The sequence below is a fragment of the Xiphophorus couchianus genome, chromosome 15 (genome assembly GCF_001444195.1).
Source record: "Xiphophorus couchianus chromosome 15, X_couchianus-1.0, whole genome shotgun sequence".
NCBI classification, from domain to species: Eukaryota; Metazoa; Chordata; class Actinopteri; order Cyprinodontiformes; family Poeciliidae; genus Xiphophorus; species Xiphophorus couchianus.
In genome coordinates, this window is record NC_040242.1 from 6,610,462 (window position 1) to 6,631,449 (window position 20,988).

General features: G+C 36.0%; 3 protein-coding genes across 5 annotated transcripts; 2 read left to right on the forward strand and 1 right to left on the reverse strand.

The window, feature by feature from the left end:
* Positions 1-3,090: 3,090 nt before the first annotated feature.
* LOC114159158 (protein yippee-like 5) lies at positions 3,091-5,635 on the forward strand. 2 transcript variants are annotated; one of them, XM_028041275.1, is made up of 3 exons: positions 3,091-3,258; positions 4,056-4,204; positions 4,683-5,635. In XM_028041275.1, the coding sequence occupies exons 2-3, from the start codon at positions 4,064-4,066 to the stop codon at positions 4,902-4,904; spliced, it is 363 nt and encodes a 120-aa protein (XP_027897076.1). In that variant the 5' UTR covers positions 3,091-3,258; positions 4,056-4,063; the 3' UTR covers positions 4,905-5,635. The 2 variants fall into 2 exon arrangements, with proteins under 2 accessions (XP_027897076.1, XP_027897078.1); XM_028041277.1 differs by having other exon boundaries at positions 3,094-3,201.
* Positions 5,636-6,941: 1,306 nt separating this feature from the next.
* Positions 6,942-13,185, forward strand: slc35a1 (solute carrier family 35 member A1). Its single transcript, XM_028040611.1, has 8 exons — positions 6,942-7,482; positions 7,726-7,906; positions 9,997-10,156; positions 11,263-11,415; positions 11,489-11,555; positions 11,643-11,819; positions 11,898-12,032; positions 12,479-13,185. The coding sequence occupies exons 1-8, from the start codon at positions 7,473-7,475 to the stop codon at positions 12,616-12,618; spliced, it is 1,023 nt and encodes a 340-aa protein (XP_027896412.1). The 5' UTR covers positions 6,942-7,472; the 3' UTR covers positions 12,619-13,185.
* A 4-nt stretch (positions 13,186-13,189) lies between these two features.
* Positions 13,190-20,802, reverse strand: rars2 (arginyl-tRNA synthetase 2, mitochondrial). 2 transcript variants are annotated; one of them, XM_028040610.1, is made up of 20 exons: positions 20,643-20,802; positions 20,478-20,551; positions 20,274-20,376; positions 19,940-20,023; positions 19,751-19,851; positions 19,609-19,664; positions 19,191-19,274; positions 19,031-19,107; positions 18,707-18,865; positions 18,519-18,625; positions 16,996-17,091; positions 16,782-16,842; positions 16,035-16,111; positions 15,454-15,578; positions 14,715-14,782; positions 14,513-14,622; positions 13,761-13,856; positions 13,605-13,679; positions 13,439-13,502; positions 13,190-13,353 (listed from the first exon to the last, which is right to left on the reverse strand). In XM_028040610.1, exons 1-20 carry the CDS (start codon positions 20,676-20,678, stop codon positions 13,267-13,269), a joined length of 1,740 nt encoding a protein of 579 aa, XP_027896411.1. In that variant the 5' UTR covers positions 20,679-20,802; the 3' UTR covers positions 13,190-13,266. The 2 variants fall into 2 exon arrangements, with proteins under 2 accessions (XP_027896411.1, XP_027896410.1); XM_028040609.1 differs by having other exon boundaries at positions 13,190-13,502.
* Positions 20,803-20,988: the final 186 nt, after the last annotated feature.

Sequence of the window (20,988 nt, forward strand, 5' to 3'; positions counted from 1 at the left end):
TTTGTAATAAGTGGATTACAGACAAGCCTTGGAACAAAAGGAAAAGGAATAAAGGCTTTTGTGCATGACTGGGAGTTCCTGAGCCCTCAGATGATTTCTGGGTTTTTTTTTTGTTTGTTTGATTGTTTATTACAAGTGTTTTTCTAAATCCTCAACGAACTTGGACGTCATGATAATTTACCTAATGTCAAACTCTGAGTATATTTGGTGATTCACAATTGTGTCAGTCCATAGCATTGTTTTAGGTGAGATTCAGTTGGCTTCCATTATTCACATTCAACATTTGTTTTACTAAACAGAATTAAATGATGTATGGCCTCTCATTTGATTATTCATTCAAAGACAGTGAGATAAATGATGTAATGGAAAAAAAAACGAAAACGGTGACACAGTTTTGCTAATAATACCAAATCAAAGTTGCATTGTTGGAATACAATATTAACAATATAGTTATTAGCAACATTAGCATTTACCAGCCAAGAATTTAACTGTTCATTTATATAACAGTGATTCTTCAACATTGTAAAAGTAAGTCCCCTATCTGCCTTTCGATTGGAAAGGTGAAGGACAACATGACATAAGAGGAAATTAATGCTTTGTTGATAGATCTACCTGATTTTTTTATAGCCTACAATGTAAAAATACAGTGATTATCAATGGCCTATGCATAACTATGAACACTGACTCTACTGTAGTTATAATCCTGATATTAGTCTGCACCACCTTTATGGCACCTTATCTTATGTCAAGGACATAGGCTCAGTCTGAACCCCCTGATGAAGCTTGGTGCTGTTTATCTGATTCTTTCTAATCTTCGCACAGATAAGATGTCTTGGCTGTTTTGAAGCGGCCCTTAACAGAAAATATTTTATGCAACAGATGTGAATGATGCACGATAAAAACACCATCCTCTCTCCGCTTCACTTCTGAATTTGAACTTAAGCACAATTGATACGGGATTTGTTCAGAGACAAAGCATTAAGATTTGTCACAAAATGAGTAAAAACTGGAAAAGATGCAGATGCAAAAATGTAAATTGTGCTGAGGACTAATATAAATCTTAGATATAAACTCATAGGAAAAAAAATATTGACCCAGCTGCCAACAGTTTAATGTAAAAATATGGACATTTGATCAAATGTTCCGAGATTTTTTACAAAATGTAATGAGAAACATTGTTCCTTGATTTTCTTTCTCAGTTACAAGATCTGTAGAAATTTTTACACTATCTTAAATCCTTAAAATAAAGGGTAAAGAAAAAATGGAAGAACTTGATTTGATTGTTCACTAACTATTTGTTCATTATTCAAAATATTTGACTTTCATTAGAGGTTTCTCAGTTTTATATGTCTAAAATAAGACATCCCCAATATAGTTCTGAAATAAACATACAATTGTTAATAAACAAGCATAAAACATCTGTTTTTGTCAGCCTAATAGCATAATTGCCTGAGGCCTACAGGACTCAGGCAATTATGCTTTAGGCTGACATTATGAATAGAAACAAGAAAAGTTCATTTGCACACATGGATGGAACCAAGAGAGATGTAAAAAGAAATGGTTATCCCATGTCTGAGATTATAGATATCAGACTGACAGTCTACCAGATGGGTGGTACAGATTACTGCAAAGTTCACAAATCTGATCAAAATTCAGATTGAAAGCTTGAAAACTGCATCCACCACCTCACTGCTGGAGATAGAGCAGGAACGCCCACAGTTATGAACCTTAAATGTACTTTGTTGTTGTGCATCTTAAAATTAATCCTTGTATAATTGCAGGTAAATCACTTATTTAGATGTTGTTAATCACAAAAGATAACCTATTGCTTGGGAGAAAGGTTTGTTGTCTGATGTCATAACAGGTGTGACTATCTTGATCTTATAGCCAGTTAGAAAGTGCTGCTTGGTTTGATTGATGCCAAAGTGATTTAGAATTATCGCTAACTGGCAGCCAGGCGCAGCTCAATAGCTCGTAAATATTTATCTTGGTTATTAAAGTGATAAAATGAATAGATGCAATTAAAGAATGGACCCAACAAAACAGGTAATTTATGTGACAATAAATGATAGATTTGTTTCACAAGAGTTTGGGACAGGTTTAAAGGAATGCCTAGGTATGTTTAGATCAGCTGGATATTTTTGCAATGTGCTGGTACGGTTGCTAATGTAATGTACATATTATAAGCTATGAAAGATCATACGGGTATTACAGTGACCCTCTTTGTTTTTTTCCACATTTGAAATATGGAAAAAAAGGCAGGTGATTCTTTTAACAATCATAGAAAAAACAGTTTTTATTGAACATCTTCAATTCAGTTCAATTCCAAAACGCCACATTAATTCCAGAGAGAAATTAAATGTTGTAATGCCTTTTAATATATAACTGCAACAGAATAAAAAACGTGCAAAGCATTTATTTTACTATAAAGAGTTAAGCACAAACTTTTTACATAACAGCAGCATCTTTTAACATAACAGCAGCATCTATCACAGCTTATTTTTTAAACCATAAAATAAACTGCTAACGTTTTCACCGTGAAATACATTTTTGATGTACTTCCTCTACATGACCGGTTGTCAATTCAGCTTCTTGCTGCTGCATATCGTCCTGTATCGCTGTGAAAACATGTTCTCTGCCCTGAATGATACAAATGGTAAGCTAATAATTTTCAAACTATAACAGTTATATTTTATTTATATTGCTTATTTCTGAGAATGAAAACACAACAAAATGCTCGACTCCTTTAACTGAAGGGCTTTAACTCAACCACCCACCCCTTTCCCAAATAAAGATTGCAACATGTGGCAATTCTCTGTGACCAATGAGAGGATTGGGATGCTTCTACGTCACAAAATGGGAACTCTCGTGCACGAAGTAAAGTTATTTGTACAAGAGGAGGTTTGACTACCAAAGTAAAAGAGCTTTTTTTAATAGACCAATTTTAAAAAAGCAACACAGGCAGTGCAGGCATTTAAATTTAGAGAAATTCTGTCAAGTGTTATTATCAATATAAATATAAAGTCAATTATTCATTATATTCCAAAATAGATTCGCTCAAAATTTGTTTTTGAAAGTCTTCAGCGGAAACTCCGACTGACGTATTTGCTAAATTTACTTTGGTCGTCTAGGACGCTGTTCTCACGAAAACAAAGCAGAGAAGACAAAGAATTATAGTTTTCTAGAGGATAAAGGCGAAGACTGAGTTACCTTTCGATTTGAAAATACTTTTCAGTTATCGTCTTTATAAGTTACCAGGTAAGATATTGTAAGGTCACCTTTTGACTGTTTGGCATTTTGATGTAAACATTAGCTCTAAGTAGAAGCATGAAAAGTACGATGTCATTGTTTTAGACTGTTTTCTGATTAATAATGGGGCATTGCCTAAAGTTAATGTTTATTATTGTGTACATTAGTTCGCACAAAAACTACAGATTTCCAAACGTCGAGTGGAAACTGAATTACAGTGATGTAGCTAGCAGTAAACCAGGCCCAAGGTTGCCTTCAGGTGATCAATATAAATTCAGGATAAAAGAGTGTCACAGGTTAGTTAGCGAGTGGATTGTTTCAAAACGTTGATACTTTATTATTATTGCAGAAAATCATCTGTTTAATATTTCTGTTGCTCATCAATCTAACTGCAAACTGTGATAAAAATATTCTCAGATATGTTTCTGTTTAAATGTCCAAAATGTAACCAAAACAGGATACAGTTTAAGGCTAATGCCATTATTGAACTAAGAAGGAATATGTTTAAAATGGTCTTGTGTTATTCTATGAAATATTATTAAAATGCAGATGAGCAGCTAGAAATCTCCTCAACATCATAAAAAAAATGATGAAATGAAGTTGCTATTGGCAGTTTGAGCAGAGGACACTGTAATGTTCAAATCAATCAGATATTTGCATAAATCTTTGAAGTACAGAAGTTGATCCTATTTAAACAAGCATCTGGTATTATTCAGATGTTTTGCTGCCATTACATTTAAATGGGTGAGTTTTCCTTTCTTGGGTTCTGCTTCTTCTAAACTTGAGCTTTGCTTTTGTCCCACCAGTTGAGAAAATGGGACGCATCTTCCTGGACCACATCGGCGGGAGTCGCCTCTTCTCCTGTGCCAATTGTGACACCATTCTGACCAACCGTGCTGAACTCATCTCAACGCGCTTCACAGGGGCAACTGGCAGAGCTTTCCTCTTTAATAAGGTGCCTATGCGCATGATGGTGCTTGCATGACAAACTGTCGAAATGCTGTACTGCAGAAATGGAAATTGATTATAATTAGTATCCTTTGACTTGTATATTTAATTTGCATCTGCACTTTACCTATAGGAACATTTTAAAATTTTCCTAATGAACAACTCCTACCTTAATATGGCCTTTCCACATAAACATTGCACAGTGTTTAATAGGAAAGCAACAAAAGACACAAAGATAAAAAATAAATAAATAGGACACGAATAAAATGGGACCAAGGACAGAACCCTGTGGAACTCGGTGCTTAAAAGTTACAGATGGAACGTAAAGTTCGATTTTGAAAAAGAAATATGGAAAAACATCCAACATTTTAGCATTCAGACAAACAGCTTTTACATATGATTTCGGAATCTCATTGTAGTTTGTTCGGGTAAGTTAATTTCTTATTCACAGTCCAGTGATAATAATCACAACTGTTTCCCTTCAGGTTGTGAATCTGCAGCACAGCGAGGTGCAGGACAGAGTCATGCTGACGGGAAGACATATGGTGCGAGACGTCAGCTGCAAGAACTGCAACAGCAAGCTGGGCTGGATGTACGAGTTTGCCACCGAGGAGAGTCAGCGATACAAGGAGGGCCGAATAATCCTGGAGAGGGCCTTGGTGAGGGAGAGCGAAGGCTTCGAGCACGTTCCATCTGACACCTCTTGAGTTTCTCTATCTATCGGTGTGCTTACAGTCATGCAGCTTTTACCTCCAGCAGTAGTACACACCCTTGCATGGACAGTGATCTTTTTGTGAGTAGAGCTGCACCAGAATAAAATCCTGATCTGGGTGTTTGTGGGAAAATCAGAGTTAAGGGTGAACTGTGTTGCTGTTTTTGCCCATTTCAAATTTCCTACAGATTCATTGCATGCCCAGTAGGCTGCAGTGTTGTTTAGGTTTGGTGGGAGGTCAGCTGTTACTCCCAGATGAGGAGGATTTTCTCCTAAATTACCGTATGAAGCTCAGACAAAAGTTGGGCTTTAAGTTTAACAACTGAAACAGTTAAGATTATTGATGCATTTTTGCTCCAGTTACCCTTGTTTAAAGGGTGAGTAACAATTTATTTTGAAACACATATTTTTAGTTCTTTTTGGTGTGATTCTTTGCCTATTTCGTTATTTATGCTGTTCAGAGAAACAGTTGTTAGTTTGGGCCTGTAAAATGTTACTATTTTAACTTATTGCAATAAAATGCATTTCACCAAACAAACATAACATGCTTCGCATCTGTCAGTTTCCTGCAACCAAAATTTGTTATTTAAATATGGAATTCAGTGCACATCTAATACAAAGCTTGTCTTTCAAATATTACATTAATTTTTTGATGCCTACTTCATTTGTATTGTTTCATTTATAATTTTTTAGAATACCTTAATAAAATCCTAGTTATTCCAAGAATATCTGGTGCCATGCTAGTCTTTCTAGACAAAAAATGAAGCAATTGAAACATTCTTATTACATGTCTTAATGGGCAGAGGTGGGACCAAGCTACTGTTTTTCACATCATAAATCATTTTCCAAGTAAAGATATGCAAGTTAAGGTGATGTCCAAGGTAAGAGATTCGGATCCCAAGTCAGATCCAAGCCCTCAACTTTAAATTCTGCATTTTAACAAGTCAGTTGAACAAATATGTAATTTCATCTTATAGTGATAATTAAAGCTTTTTAGAATTCATGAGCAGATATTTAAAAGGGGATTTTGTCTGCCAAAACAAACCACAAAATAATTGAACATCCAATTTTTTTTCACTATGAATTTTAATCAAAACAACCACTAAATTGAGAAAGTAAAGAGCAGACTGATCAATTATAATCATTTATTTCCATGCAAAATAAAAAATTATATTTATTTTTTTAATATTATGTTTATTAGGTATTTTGAACATTTATACAAAAAGAGAAAAGGAAAGAACAATAACAGGACAAAACTTATGCAGCACTGATACAGAAAACAAAACCGGAGGCATGTACATAAATTACAGCAATCATATGAGAAAAGTAACCAATTTATACATAAACTTAAACATATACATCATTCGGATTCACATTACTGTTTTTTTAATTTTGAAATTTTGAAGTATTCAAGAATACGTTCCCAATCTTTTTTTTAAAGCATAGAAATTCCCATTCAGACAGTATCTCAATCTTATATGTATTTAATTTTATTTATATTTATCTTTGCAAACTACAATTATACAAACATTCCAATGTATTAAAAACTTATTGCTAAGTAGGAATACTTTCTTTATATGTTTCTTTGGCAACTTGATTTGTGGTAAAGCAAACACAGTAACTCAAAGCCCAATTCAAATATAACTCATCTGTTTTTTGGTTCATCTTACTGCATATTTTTATGCTTGAATAATTTATTAAATCTGTCTGCTTATTATACAGGGAATCGTGGTTTTAGAGCAGGGTTGGTCAATCCTGGTCCTCGAGGGCCGGTGTCCTGCAACTCTTAGTTGTCTCCCTGGTCCAACACACTTGAATCCAACAGCTGAATCGCCTCCTAAGTTCTCCAGAGTCCTGCTAATGACCTCATTATTTAACTCAGGTGTGTTGAAGTAGAGACACATCTAAAAGTTGCAGGAGACCGGCCCCCGAGGCCCGGAGTTGCCCACCCCTGTTTTAGAGGGATGCAACACCACACTTTATAGATTTGGTTTTGTTAAAACATTTTCCTTCCTACTCACAGTGGTATTACTTTATCTTGGTCCAACATAAAGTAATCCAAACAAACATTCTGAAATATGCAGTAAGGTGACAAAGAGTGAAACAGTTTGAGAAGTGTGAATTATTTTGTAATGGATTGAAGGGATCATTTGAAAGAGATCAACTACAATATATTGAAGCTGAAGATATAATATTTGCTCATCATACTTCTTTTATCTTTTATGTATTAGTAACCTCTGACGAAGAACAATTCCTAATATTAAAAATAAAACGTTTCTGTTTCTTATAACAGCCTAAGTAATGTTTGCAAAGCATGAATTATTTCAATTAAACATTTTTGAGCAACATGTTCATCGGGATAGACTGGTTCGGAATGCAAACGCACCTTTCCGTTGCATTCTGGGAGATGTAGGAGGAAACCGGAAGTGAAGTTTTTGTTGTGCTGCTGGTTTGGCCACTTTAATCGTTTAACTCCTGGTAGCTCTTCTGGTATATATGGCATGTAACAGGGGGAAGGTAACTGACTTCATTTCTTCTAGGACGGACATAAAGTTGTACGAAAATGGCCGTAGGTAAGTCATTCACCTTATTTTTTCCCCCTCTGTAGTTATCACACTCTAGCAGGCTAGTGCTAGCTGCCGTGGCGTTTAGGGCTGAAGTAAAATTAGAATAAAGTGAAAAATATTCGCAACTAAAGCTTCTATAATACAGATCACTGTTCGCACCACCGTTCTTCTTCTTAATAAAGTATTACAATTGAAAATGTCTACATTACATGCTATAAATAACTACATTTTGAACGTTTTTCTCCGCAGAAAACGTGAGTGTGGTCTTCAAGCTGTACTGCCTGGCAGTGATGACGCTGGTGGCAGCTACGTACACTGTGGCATTAAGGTACACACGGACCATTTCATCAGGGGCCCTGTACTTCTCTACCACAGCGGTGTGCATCACTGAGGTCATTAAATTAATTCTGAGCCTTGGGATGCTGGCTAAGTAAGTGTTTATCACATTTGATACAGTGCTGGATATATGCATTTACGTCTCTTTGAATTATATAATGGAAAATTTTATGTCAGTAAATAAATGGATCCTATATGAATTCTCTGCACAGTGAAATATTTTAAGTGTTTATTTATGATCAATTAGATGATTATGGCTTACAGCTAGTAAAATCCCCAAAAATCAGTCTCTGAAAATTTGACACCCATTAAAAATATTACAGAAATGCTTACAGAAAACAGCGTATTCTCCTAAAGATAATTGTTAAAGAAGCTAGGTGTTCAGAGTGCTGTATCAAATATATTGATGGAAGAAAACATGTACTAGAGAAAGGAGCAGTAACAGGCATAACCTTTGCTTTGAAAGGATTGCTAGACAAAATCAATGATATAGAAGAGGAAAATTAACAGGACAAGATTTGCAGCTGGAGTCTGTGTTGCAAAAGCCACCCAGCACAAATATATCCAGGATTTGATTGTTTCATTCCATGTGACATCTGTCTCTGGTTCCAGAGACCGAATCGTCTTTCCAGGAATAATGAGGAAAATCACTGGTTTGTTGCTCAGTGGTGTTTTTTGTTTGTTTTCAAATTTCAAGCTCAATGCAACTGTCTGAGAGGACATTTTAGATCACTTCCCTTACGTGCTTTATGGAAATTCTGATTTCATATTTCAGTGCATTCTCCTCACTGTCAAAAACACAAAAACCGTATTTATTGTTCTTAGTCTCTGAATGACAATTTGATTGGTTAGCAACCCTGCCTGACTTAAACCCACAGATCTTTTATGGGGACCTAACAAGATGACAGAAAGACACCAAGCACACCAATGTAGATTAGCATATGCTGCAATTAAAAAGAACCTTTGACCTCAATACCTCGGCTGTGCCGCAGGCACACCTCCTCCATGCAAAGCTGAATTTATGCAGTTGTTCATGCGTAAGGTTTCCTTGCTGAGTGTTGAGTGCATAACCTGCACTGTACATGGATAACCATTTGCCTTTAAGTTGATGTTCTCATAATTGGATTACTAGTGCAGTCTTGCACAGTGTGTCCCATTTCAGACCTTCAGAGGGAAAGGTCTGCATGCTTCAGATGTTTCCCTTCATCAGTGTTCATAGTTAGAATAGAGATAACACGTGTCCCTACAACTATATTATAAGCTGTTGTGCTTCCACTCTTTAACTGACTATGCACCCTAAAGTTTATGGATATAATTCAATTCAATAAAATTCAGTAAAACTTTATTTATCCCAGAAGGGCAATTAAAGTTAAATCAAATGCCTTTGATTTCACTCCAAAAGTTAAATCAAACTTTGGAGTTTGATTTAATTCCAAAGTTAAATTAGCTTTATTTAACTTTGTCATTTAGACATATAGCTTTAAATGACATTAAAGCTAATTCGATTTAGTAATGAAGGGTCATTTGGGACCAGCTTAAATGAGGTATATGTGCAGATGACTTTCAAAGATTTTTTTGGTTTGTTTTATACATTTTATTGTACGGCGTCTACATGGTATTTAAAATTCTTAATCAGATTTTAATTTTTAAAATTTTTTTCCACAACACCCTTCAGAATACTTCTTAAATATTTCCAAGATCTGTACACTTTTTGCCACTTAACTAGTTCTGTATAGTTTGGGCAATTTCAGCCAACATTTATCACATTCTGCTCATTCAGGACATTACAGGTTTGTCTTTAGGCATTGACATCTTCTATGGTTTAAGAAATATTTGCCTTTTTGTGACACTCTTTCCAAACCTAATCCCAACCTTAATTTCAACCCTCCTTCCAACGCTCTCATAGGTGTCTATTAAACTTCTTTTTTGCAAATTAAGCTATTCTAAACAACTAGCTTTTCCCTACTAAAAAGTGTGTTGTGCACTATCATGCTTTCTTAATAGAAACAGAAAAATCTTCTGTGTTTAGAATATTTTTCTCAAAGCAGAAAAACTGAGAGCTGCTAAACTGGTTCTTCTTTTTGGTACAATAGGATCATGTTATGTATTGTTGCCATATTTGTTCTTCCATAACTGTGCTAAAAAAAACAATCTTAATTGTCCTGTTTTTTTCAATGTCTCTAGAGAAACGAGTAGCATCGTACGGTTCAAGAACATGATAGTGGAGCAGATCATCTACAGCCCGAAGGAACTGCTGAAGCTGAGTGTGCCTTCGTTAGTGTATGCAGTTCAGAACAACATGGCCTTCATTGCACTCAGTAACCTTGATGCAGCAGTTTATCAGGTAAGATGAGCTCTGTTCTTCCAATTGTAACTAACTTGTAAAAAAAAAAAAGAATGAGAGAGAGAGACAGAAATTTCTGGAATCATGTCCATTTTATTTTTACATGTTTTGACTACTTGTGTCCTGGGACAAATTGCTAAAGAGAAAAGACACTTTAGAATATGGACATGGACATGTTGAGTTAACTGACACAAACAGGAGAACTTACACAACTAAATTGAAAGTCTGTCACTGGTATGAAACTTACCATGTTATACAGGAAGTAATAAAAACAAGTAGAGCAAATAAATGCTGTTAGAAACTAGAAACTTATAGTTTATAGGAACCACACTATCTTGGGTCCAGAGATGGTGCCTGAGCATCCATCACTTATACAGGTCTAGGGTCAGAAGAAAAGGGCAGCCAACATCTCTGCAGGCCTCACACATCCTGGACACAAACTGTTTAGACTTTTACCTTCAGTTCAGCGCCACAGAGGAAATTTGCAAAGCCCAGCCATCACAGAGACTGTTTATTTCCTCAGGCTGTATCTCTGAGCGCAATGAACACTTTATGACTCCGAGATTAGTCAGCTACTCTGTTGTAAAATGAGATATGCATATTTCCATTGTCATATCTCCTCTGTTTTTATATATAACAGCTGCAAATACATGTACATGTTGTTCCTTCATCCTTATTTCATGTAAAATTTCCAGATTTATGCTTGATGTTTATATTCTGAGTGGTTTTTTTTTTCAGTCATAAAGTTAAATTGTATCAGCATAAAAGCTGATTGTAGGAACAAGGCCGCAAGAACATCTTTGATAAATGGTGTTATTATATTTATATATTATATATTTATATTATTTTATATTTATAATAATATAAATATTATTTTATAATATTTATATTATTATATAGTTATATTATTTCAAAATTATATATTTATAGTATTGCCATTATGAGACAATAGTTTATTATTACTCTTATTTCTTTTTAAGCTAATAAACATTCTGGGCTTCTGGACATAAATTTCCTTATATCTCTAGTGTTATCAGGATATGAAATGCTTATAAAGCTTTACAAAAATGCCCGTCTTTAGATCGGTTTTGTATTTTGCTGTTTAGGTGACTTATCAGCTGAAGATCCCTTGCACGGCCTTGTGTACAGTCCTCATGCTGAACCGCTCTCTCAGCCGGCTGCAGTGGTTTTCTGTTTTCATGCTTTGTGGTGGCGTAACGCTGGTTCAGTGGAAGCCTGCAGAAGCTACCAAAGTTCAGGTACGGTTGCCATCAGGTGTGTTTTGTCTGTTCTGGTGAGGCTGTGTTTACTAGTTTTTCTTTTCTGCTGCAGATTGAGCAGAATCCCTTTATTGGGTTCATGGCTATTGCTGTGGCTGTCCTCTGCTCTGGATTTGCAGGTAAAATTAAGAGCTAGATCCTTTGAAAGAGACAGATGTTTTTAACCCATTGATTAAGTTAGCTTTATTTCTTTTTCTGTAATCAAGGTGTGTACTTTGAGAAAGTGTTGAAGAGCTCAGATACATCCCTGTGGGTCAGAAACATTCAGATGTACCTCTCTGGCATTGTGGTAACCCTGATTGGAGTCTTCATCAACGATGGAGAAAAGGTTATGGAGAAAGGCTTCTTCTATGGCTACACACCATGGGTGTGCTTGGTTGTATGTAAGTATTTGGAAAGCCACTGATGAATTACGTCTAAAGTATTAAATTTGTTTGACACTGTTTCTGGTACTTTTGCAGTTCTGGCCAGTGTTGGCGGTCTTTACACATCCGTAGTGGTGAAGTATACGGACAACATCATGAAGGGCTTTTCAGCTGCAGCGGCCATTGTTCTCTCAACAGTTGCATCTGTCCTGTTGTTTGGACTGCAGATAAGTATGTTTCTTTCCCACACACACATTATTAGCAGACTGAATTAAGAACGTTAGCAGATTCTAGCCATCTCAGTACATGGGAGCATTTGACACAGAAAAGGAATCCAGCTTTAGGATGTTTAAGGATTAAACAGTGTAGTACATATGCAAACAAGTTATTGAGTCGGTTTCAGTTTGTAAATGACTGACAGCCTCATGTAATTTGCAGAATATCATTACCTTATGTACTTATCTTGTATTTAAGGTAAATATTTTTGGTCAAAAACCCCAAAGTCTATGGCCAGCTGGTGTAATTTTTAGGAAAATCTTGGTTTTTAGAAAAGTAAATATTCTTATGCATGAATACTTTTAAGATCATCACTTATAAACAAAAGTTAAGAAGGTTTGATATTTTTTTAAAATGCCTTTTTGGTTTTTGCAAACTAATTTTATTTTCTTCTTTTGCAGCAATTACATTTGCTTCTGGAGCGTTGCTGGTGTGTGTTTCCATTTACCTCTATGGACTTCCAAAGCAGGACACATCCAAAGTGACCCGGCCAGATAAAGCGACAGACTCCGAACTTAAACAGAAACTAATCAGTGTGTGAGTCACAAACTCTCACCAAAGGACTCAGAAGAATCACGTATGTTTTCTGTTGACCTGCAGGACTTCATGGGGTGATTAGAGAGACATTTTCCACATCAACACTGAACTGGGTCCGCACTATGTTTGGTTAAATTTGCTCCTCCCTTCATGCACATGGGATAGATGATTACGCTTTGAATTAACAGCTATTTCAACATAATCTCTTTTTGTGCTACAAGAAGTTCAGCTGACACAAACAGAGGGGTAGGTGGCTCTTAGTAGTTTCCTGATTGTAAAGTTTTTTGATAATCTGAGGAAGTGGGTTGCAGTCTGTGAATTAATATTTAGTGAAGTAGTACATCTGTACAGGAGGCACATAAACAAGACAACTTCACATACTGAAGGATATTCTTAACTGTGCAAAGTGTTATCAGATGTTCAATTAAAGCCTGCAGGTGCATAGGAGACATCAGACTTAAAAGGACAGTGCATGTTTGATTTTTATTGAACCTCTTAAGTGTCTTTTGTATCAATGTTTCATTGTGCTTTTAACTGTTATTTTAAAACGTATTAAATTGTAGACACGGTAGAAGTTTGTATGCATTTTTAAATTTTATTTAGAAAAATATAGGACTTTGTATTCACTACCAAAGAGCTTTAAAGGTTTAGTTTACATTTTTTGAACTGGTGTGATTCCAAGTATTCTCATCCCGCTGGCCAGAACGGAGCGTGCTGCACTGAACAGTCGTAACCTTGCCTGCATAGTGAACAAAAAGACATTTTAAAATGTTTTTATGTAATTTTGCATATTCAAGTATAGTTAGAAGTGCTTTGTTATAAACCTGTGCAACATCTGGAGGACTTCCTTTCACTGGCAGCTCTCTGTGTGCTGAAGCGATGAAGTGGCTGTAAGGTACAGAGTTCTAATAAAAGTATGAACAGGTGTGTCTATTCAAAGTTCTGAACCTTTGCAGGACTAACCCTCAAACCAAACATCCGGTTCCTTACCTCAGCTTCAGTAAAAAGTTGACTAGGTATTTGGGCTGCAGGTCCTGGTCCGACTGATACAACACCTCATCGTAACTACAAACGGATTAATATTTAACTGGTAGATTGTGATGTTGTTACAGTCTTCCACAGCACAGTGGAAGGTTGTATGCTTACCGAAGGAGGTGCTGAAGGATGGCGACACCGGTCCGGTCACACAGGCAGGATGGGTTGAACGCAGCTGCCTCCACACCTTCATTCCTCTGCATTAGACTGCCAAAACATTACAGTTTGTATGATTGATTTATGTTATACGTCCTGTTAGTCCTGTTTTTTCAAAGAGCAAAAAGCAAAACTACGGATGGATTCATGACACACAGATATTTCAAGCATTTACTGCTGTTAATTTGATGAATATGGGCATAGGGTTTCTTAGAAAGTTGGAATATTTCACAAGATCAATTAGAAGATTTTTAATCAAACAAATATACAGAAACTCTTTTGGTTGTCGGTTCCTTTGGATTACATAATTGCATCAATGCAGCAGGACATGGAGGTGCTCAGTCTATTGAACAACCTGAAACTGCACCAACAGCAGCAGTTAAAGTAGGTCTATAAATCATTACTGAACGTGAAAACTTCAATTCTGTGCCTCTCCATCCAGACCCTGGGACATTACTGCACCTTTTCCTTCCACTAAACATTCAATTAATATCCTTTGATACAGTCAGCTTTCTTTAGCAATTATGTTTAGTGTTTTACTCTGAAGTGAAAGGTATGAACAGCATTTGCTGAATTCAAGTCAGGAGTCTTTCCCATGATTATACAAAATAACCTTTTTGTGATTAATTTTGTGTAATCATCTGTAAGCCATAATATGAATCATACTGCTATAAATAACCATACCTACCATACCAACTCATGCTTACCTGCAGAGTCGGGCATGTGTGTATTGCAAGAAGACCCCAGTGTCGCCTTGAGCCTGCAGCATCCGATCCCAGTCAAATTTATAATCAGACCGAAGGGGACCTTTAAAATCCTGTTAATACAACAGTGGGAAAAAAAATCATTTTCCTGTCAACAAGCAAAACAACTCGTGGGATTTTGTGAAAATCTGTTGTGATGCTTCACCTGGACTATTAGTGCACTGATTCCCACTTTCTCTGCTGTGTCTTTTGGGTTTTCCAGTTCCTTCGTTGCTGTGGAAAGATTGATTATGGGTGTTACTGCCTCAAACTATTTCACTCCTACTAAATGATAAGCTTCTTATTCTGGTCATCATTGTTTCTATTTTAAAAGAACATGCTTTTTATTGCCATATTAACCACAGCAATTTAGATGAAAAACGTCTAAACTGTCACTCCCAAGATTAACCTGCCCAATACATTTTCAGAGTGAGTCTGCCATGAGTTGTGAAAGAAAAGCCAACAGTCTGCTATATTTGTCAGTTAGTGGTGGAAAAAAATGTGATACTTTTTTATGTTCTCTATTTTTATTGTTTTTTTGTTTTGTTTTTTGCCAGCAATTAGAGCACGTACAGCATAGATTAGAAAACAGTCTGTTACCAATTTAACTGAAATTAGTTCTGCAGAAGCAGGATCTTGCTTCTGTTCTGTAGGACTGTCAGAATGCTGCACTGCAGGACCATCCAGACCAAGTTAGATTATATAAAACATGCAAGGGATCACAGAGATTCATTAATAACTGGAATATACTAAAAAAAAAAAAATTTAAACTAGATTTGTGATCATGTGCTGCTGTAGTATTACTTTTTTTTACAAGTATAAGTACTGAGATCCAAGCATGTAGCAATATTTAACAGCAGCTAATGATCTGAAATGCTAAATTACTTAAATGTGGACGGCCTTACTATTGGATTGGTTCATGTTGTGGAGCATCCTGGCCCGAGCTTCGTCCAGCACATCCTCCAGAAACACCACCTCACCTGTCCTGGTCTTCATGTCCTGCACCAGGCCGAAGGACATATGCCGACACCTGATAACACAACCACACCTAAATATGAATTCAAATTTAAAGCTGTTGAATTGTTATACAAGATACAGTAACATGAATATCAATTAAATTAAGGAAGCACACACATTTAAAGAGCTTAAGCTATTTTCTAGAGTATAAGGAAACTGAATTATAAAGAGCTGTTAACTTAATAAGTGGTATATAGAGAAACAGTCACATGTAATAGGAATAAAGTGTTTCTCACTGATTTGCTTACAGGCAATAATGTTACTGTTTTGTGTCAGTCTTTATGAAACATTTCTGAAGCCACTCATAATCAACTTCAGATGTGATTTTATAAAGTCAGGACATTCTGGGATTAAGTGATTTATTTCCTGGTCATCTTGTTATTCCTCTTGGCTTTCTTGCCAAAGGTGGAACATGTTCTGTACATCTGCAGGTACAGATGTACAGGATGCTGAGGCACACAGTTATTACCTTTCAGCCCAAGAATTCCCCATTGTCAGGAGAATGTGGAACAACTGGTTGAAGTGATTCTCCTGGCTTTTGTCTGTCTGAAAAGAAAAAAAAAACAGATTAACCAGGAGAATTAAATGGTAGTTATGCAGGTGGAAAATGTGAGTTGGCAGTTTAAGATCTCCACACATAACTGACCATACGTGAAAATCAGGTTTTCACACAAAGTGAAAACCTGATTTTTTGCATTTCAAATTTCTATAGTTTTTCAGGTTCAAATTTCTATTTTTTTCTAGCAGTTTCTAGAACATTCTGCACATGTGTACACAATTTTTACCTTAACTGCTTAAATTGTTGTCTTCTGGAGATTATACAAATCATGATACAGCACAACTGAAAAACCACTTTATCCAGCTATAAATGCAAAATTCTTTAAAGTACAATTTGCAAAGTTTGCCATCTTTTGTAAAATACGTTGTTTCACTAGATGTGGTTTAAGGACAATTGTGGAAACTACATTTTCTTTTTTCCATACTTATCCAGACTTGAGAAAACAGTCAAACAAAAATCCAGACTTTTCAAAACTATGTAGGAACCCTGACACCTAGATACATTCAGAGCTTCTTAAGGCACAATGTCCAGAGAAGGTTCATTTCATTTAGGAAATTCTCCTATTTATTTAATGCAGCAGATGTAGACAGAAACCTAATTAAAGCAACATAAAAGTAAAGTAGATAAAAATAATAACTGATTTCTTTCAGCTCTTACCACATAAATCATATCATCAAAGCAGTACTTTTCCTTTCTGCTGATAGCTGCAGCAATGTCCCTGTGAGAGAAAACATTTCAGTGCCTTAATCTAATAATTTCAGATTTCAGAATAAAACACATTAAACATTCACTAAAACAACTTAAGCGCTGATCTGCAGACCCTCTCACAGGTATACATCCTGTGCTGGGTTTAAATCTTGCTTGCACTTACCTGGTGATGTAGAGGGTCGTTCCGTCACTGCGGAGTATTGTACAGATGTTACTCATGTCTCCATTTGGGGAGAGATCAACCACGCTGGTTCCCTTCCTGTTAACACAATAATAGATACATATATAAATTATACATGCAGAAAAAGAGAGAAAAAAGTCAAAACATAATAAATATGTCTCTAGCAAAATTATTCTATATGGTTACACTTTCACTGTTCAGCATCCATAATTAATTTTCAGTTTGACCACTGCAGCATTGTCCAGACCGTAATTAGATGAAGTCCTTTGACAGGGACGTAGTTGAGCTTGCTGGCAATTTTCTTGGCTTTTTAAACCACCAGTTTTTTCCAGATACAGGAAAAAACAGGTGAAACAGCTGAATTCAATTAAATATTCACAATACTACTTAAACTCTTTTTGTTCTGCACTGTTCGCCTATTAAATCAGCAAATAAATGTTCGAAGGCCCACACTACATCCCTGCATGTCTCTGCACATGGGGTTAAATCTGCTTGGTAATCAGATCTCTGTTTAAATCAAATTAAAACACAGTCAACCAAGGTCCTGAGATACTAGTCCAAAATCTATCCTTATTGTAAATGATATGCTCTTCTGGTGGGTCCTTACGAGGCTCAAAATAAATAAGCTCCTTTGTCTGACAAATGAAGGTCCAGGAAGTAATCATCACACTGTAAGAGTCTGTAATCGATTACTAAGATACTATTTTGAACCTTTAATGAGGAGACAGAAAAACAGTATCATCAGAAAACAATATAATTACTTTCTAGAAATATTCTTTAGCTGTCTACGTTTAAAAAAAGGCATGACAGAACACAATCATGAGGTTTCAGGAAAACATGACCATGCAAAAAATGTTGGCCATCGATTGTTTAAATTAAACGTAAAGCTTTTAGCACTTTTAGGCCTTTTTTCTAAAAAAAAAAAAAAAAAAAAAACAACAAAAAGAAAAACAGGACAAGTAGTTTTAAAAAATATTATTATTTATCTACACCTGAACATAAGACCTAAATGTATTTCATAACCTTAAGATGAACCCTAGGCAGTTGTTGCCCTGAACCGTATTAATACAAGTTTCCACCAGGGGCTGGCATCAGCACATCTGTGTCTCTAACAAACCAGAGAAAATGACTTTTTTTAAATCAAATGCTAAGTTGAGGCATTTTTGAACAGTGTGGTACTTAAATATTCATATACATTTACACCTAAATGTTCAACAATTTGAGCTGTCTTTTTACAAGCTTACTGTTCTTGTTCAAACATGGTCATTTCCAGATCATAAAAACTTAAGAGTAATGACAACTGACAAATTTTACTCAAAACCCCCAGATCAGTCCTTGGTGATTTAATATGCTAACAATAGTGATGTCAGGATGCATTCATCCTGACGTCATAGCTGTGCACAACAGGTTAGGAGAAGCATAATTCAATCTTAAATCTAATACATTTGCATCAGTGCCATCCCTAAAGGCCACAAGTGCAGTTATGAATGAAGGCATCTACATACTCTGAGGTTTTCAGCAGACCTCGGCTCTGCAGCTCCCGGATCACCTCCTGGGTTTGGGCTTGGTGAAATGACTCCCCGCTGTATACATCAAAGTGGACTCCTAACCTCTGTTGAAAATTCAAAAAACAAAAAAAGTCTGAATAACCTCATGTTTCACACTGAGTTTGTGTTTCAGAGAGAGAACTGACCTTGTAAATATGCTGATACTCTTTCACTGTGATCTCCCGGAACTGTTGCCATAATGACATGGCCTGGTTTTCATGCTGCTCCAGCTGTCTAAAGAAGTCTTTAGCTGCAAGTTTGATATCTTCACTGTGCTCCGCTTCTTTGTTCACTTGAACATAAACCTGAAGTACAGAAGACAGCAAATAATACCATAAAATCCATTGTACTATAAAACCAAAGGCAACAGTCAACTGTCTTTTATAACCAAAAACTGTGAATGAAAACAAATACTTAAATATACTCAAATTCAGAACTAAAAGCAATTTAGAAGGAAAAAAAATACCCACCTCAAACAAATGCTGTAATGGATTTTCCTTTAATTTTTCCATGCACCCAAACCTGCTAAATCCAGCTCCCAACAAACCTGAAAGTTCAAGTCAGTTCACATTAGTGGTTTGTCAAGTAGTAATTTCACTTCCAGGAGCATATGTGGCACAACACACTCACCAAACTGCATGCCCCAGTCTCCCAGGTAGTTCATTCGGATAACATTGTTACCGAGAGATTGTTTCAGGTTAGCTATGAAGTTACCTGAAAATGCAAAAGTTAGATTTATTTTAAAGACATTTTTAATCAAAATGATCACCTTACAATTTTCCAATACTTTCAACTTAAAAAAAATAATGCATATTAGCTGTGTATTTGTATTTGGTCCTCTACTCCTAAATAACATCCATAGTCACATTTTCCCTTTGTTATGTATGAACCATTTTGAAAACCAAGTCTCATTTCTCTGCGCACTACTTTGTGTTAGTAAAATAAAATTACTGCTTAAGTTTCAAAGATTCAAGTAGTATGAGTGCTATTCCTGGGCATTATGCTAAAGCAGAAATGCATGCAAAATAGATACATTTCTCAAACTCACCAATAATCGTTGAGCGCAGATGCCCAGCATGAAACTTTTTAGCAATATTTGGGGAGCTAAAAAACACATAAAGTTTGTGTTTTAAAATCAAATTTTAAATATATTAATATACTTCTTATCAGACCCATATATCTAAACCCACCTGAACTCCACTAATATGGTCCCTCTCTTCAGAGTTTCAAAAAGTTCACTATTTAACCCAAAGTTATTACTCTCGCCTTTCCCAAATGGCTCCAACAGTTTCTGAAACAGAAAAGGTTGAAATGTAACAATCAGAAGAATTCAAGACTTTTTGTTGGGCTCTCTGGGAGTCAGGTCAGTGCAAACAAACCTCAGCAAGAAGACTGCGGTTTAGTTTAAAGTAAATCAACCCTTGTCGAGCTGAAATCTCTTCCACCACGCTGTCTGGCTTTAGCTGAAAAACAGCGTAGAACAAATAAGACTAATGAGTTATAAATCAGAAACATTTGTTTATGTGGCACTTTGTGTTGGCCTATAAAATAAAATCCAACTAAAAGATAATGACGTTTGTGTTTTACATAAATACAAAGTTGAAAAGGATAGAAAATATTTGCTTTTTTTTGCAAGACACTGCATGTGATGTCACTTGTCATTTTCACTCTTATTGGAGCCTATTCATATTCTGCTTGCATTATAAATCTGACCTGGGCAGCCAGGTTTTCTGTCTGCAACTGAAGATCCCCACTGGAAGCCAGAATCCCGTTGACTCGTAATGTTTCAAGTGACAGCCTGAAGTCGGCACTCGGACTAAAAAAAACATAACAATCCTGGAGTTACGCCTGAGCAGCGAAACAGCAAACATGAAAGGCACCTGCAGACTGGATGCAAATTAAGTAAACAAACTTAACCGTTTCTTTAACACAGGAACAGCAGTCAGAGCTGGGACAAAAACATCCTCAGACTGTTGCAGCGTCTTCGCAAGCTGGAAAATTAGACAAGCAAATAAACTGACCATCTTACAAGGTCTGAGATATTGTGTATAAAACTTAGACGCGTCGTTTTGTCAAGCTCACCTTCGCAGCAATTTTTCTTCTAAAAAAGCAAGTCATGTTTTCTAAGCATAAAGCCAAACATTAACTATAAACTTCATAAAACAATATTACATTTCTACACGACCTGTTCACATTGGCAGAGATGTCACACTTCCGGTTTAACGCTGCTTCCGCTCCGCTCGTCCAATCACAGCCTCAGTTTCGGCAAGGTTTGCTCGATTTAGTGTTCCCGTCCTACCGCCACCACTTTCGTCTGAAACAGGAGTCTGCAACTTGCAGACTCAAGACTTTCCATAATGACTTTATAATGAACTGATGCTTTTAAATGCATTTAATTATTGAATTAAGTTTTTTAAATAACTTAATT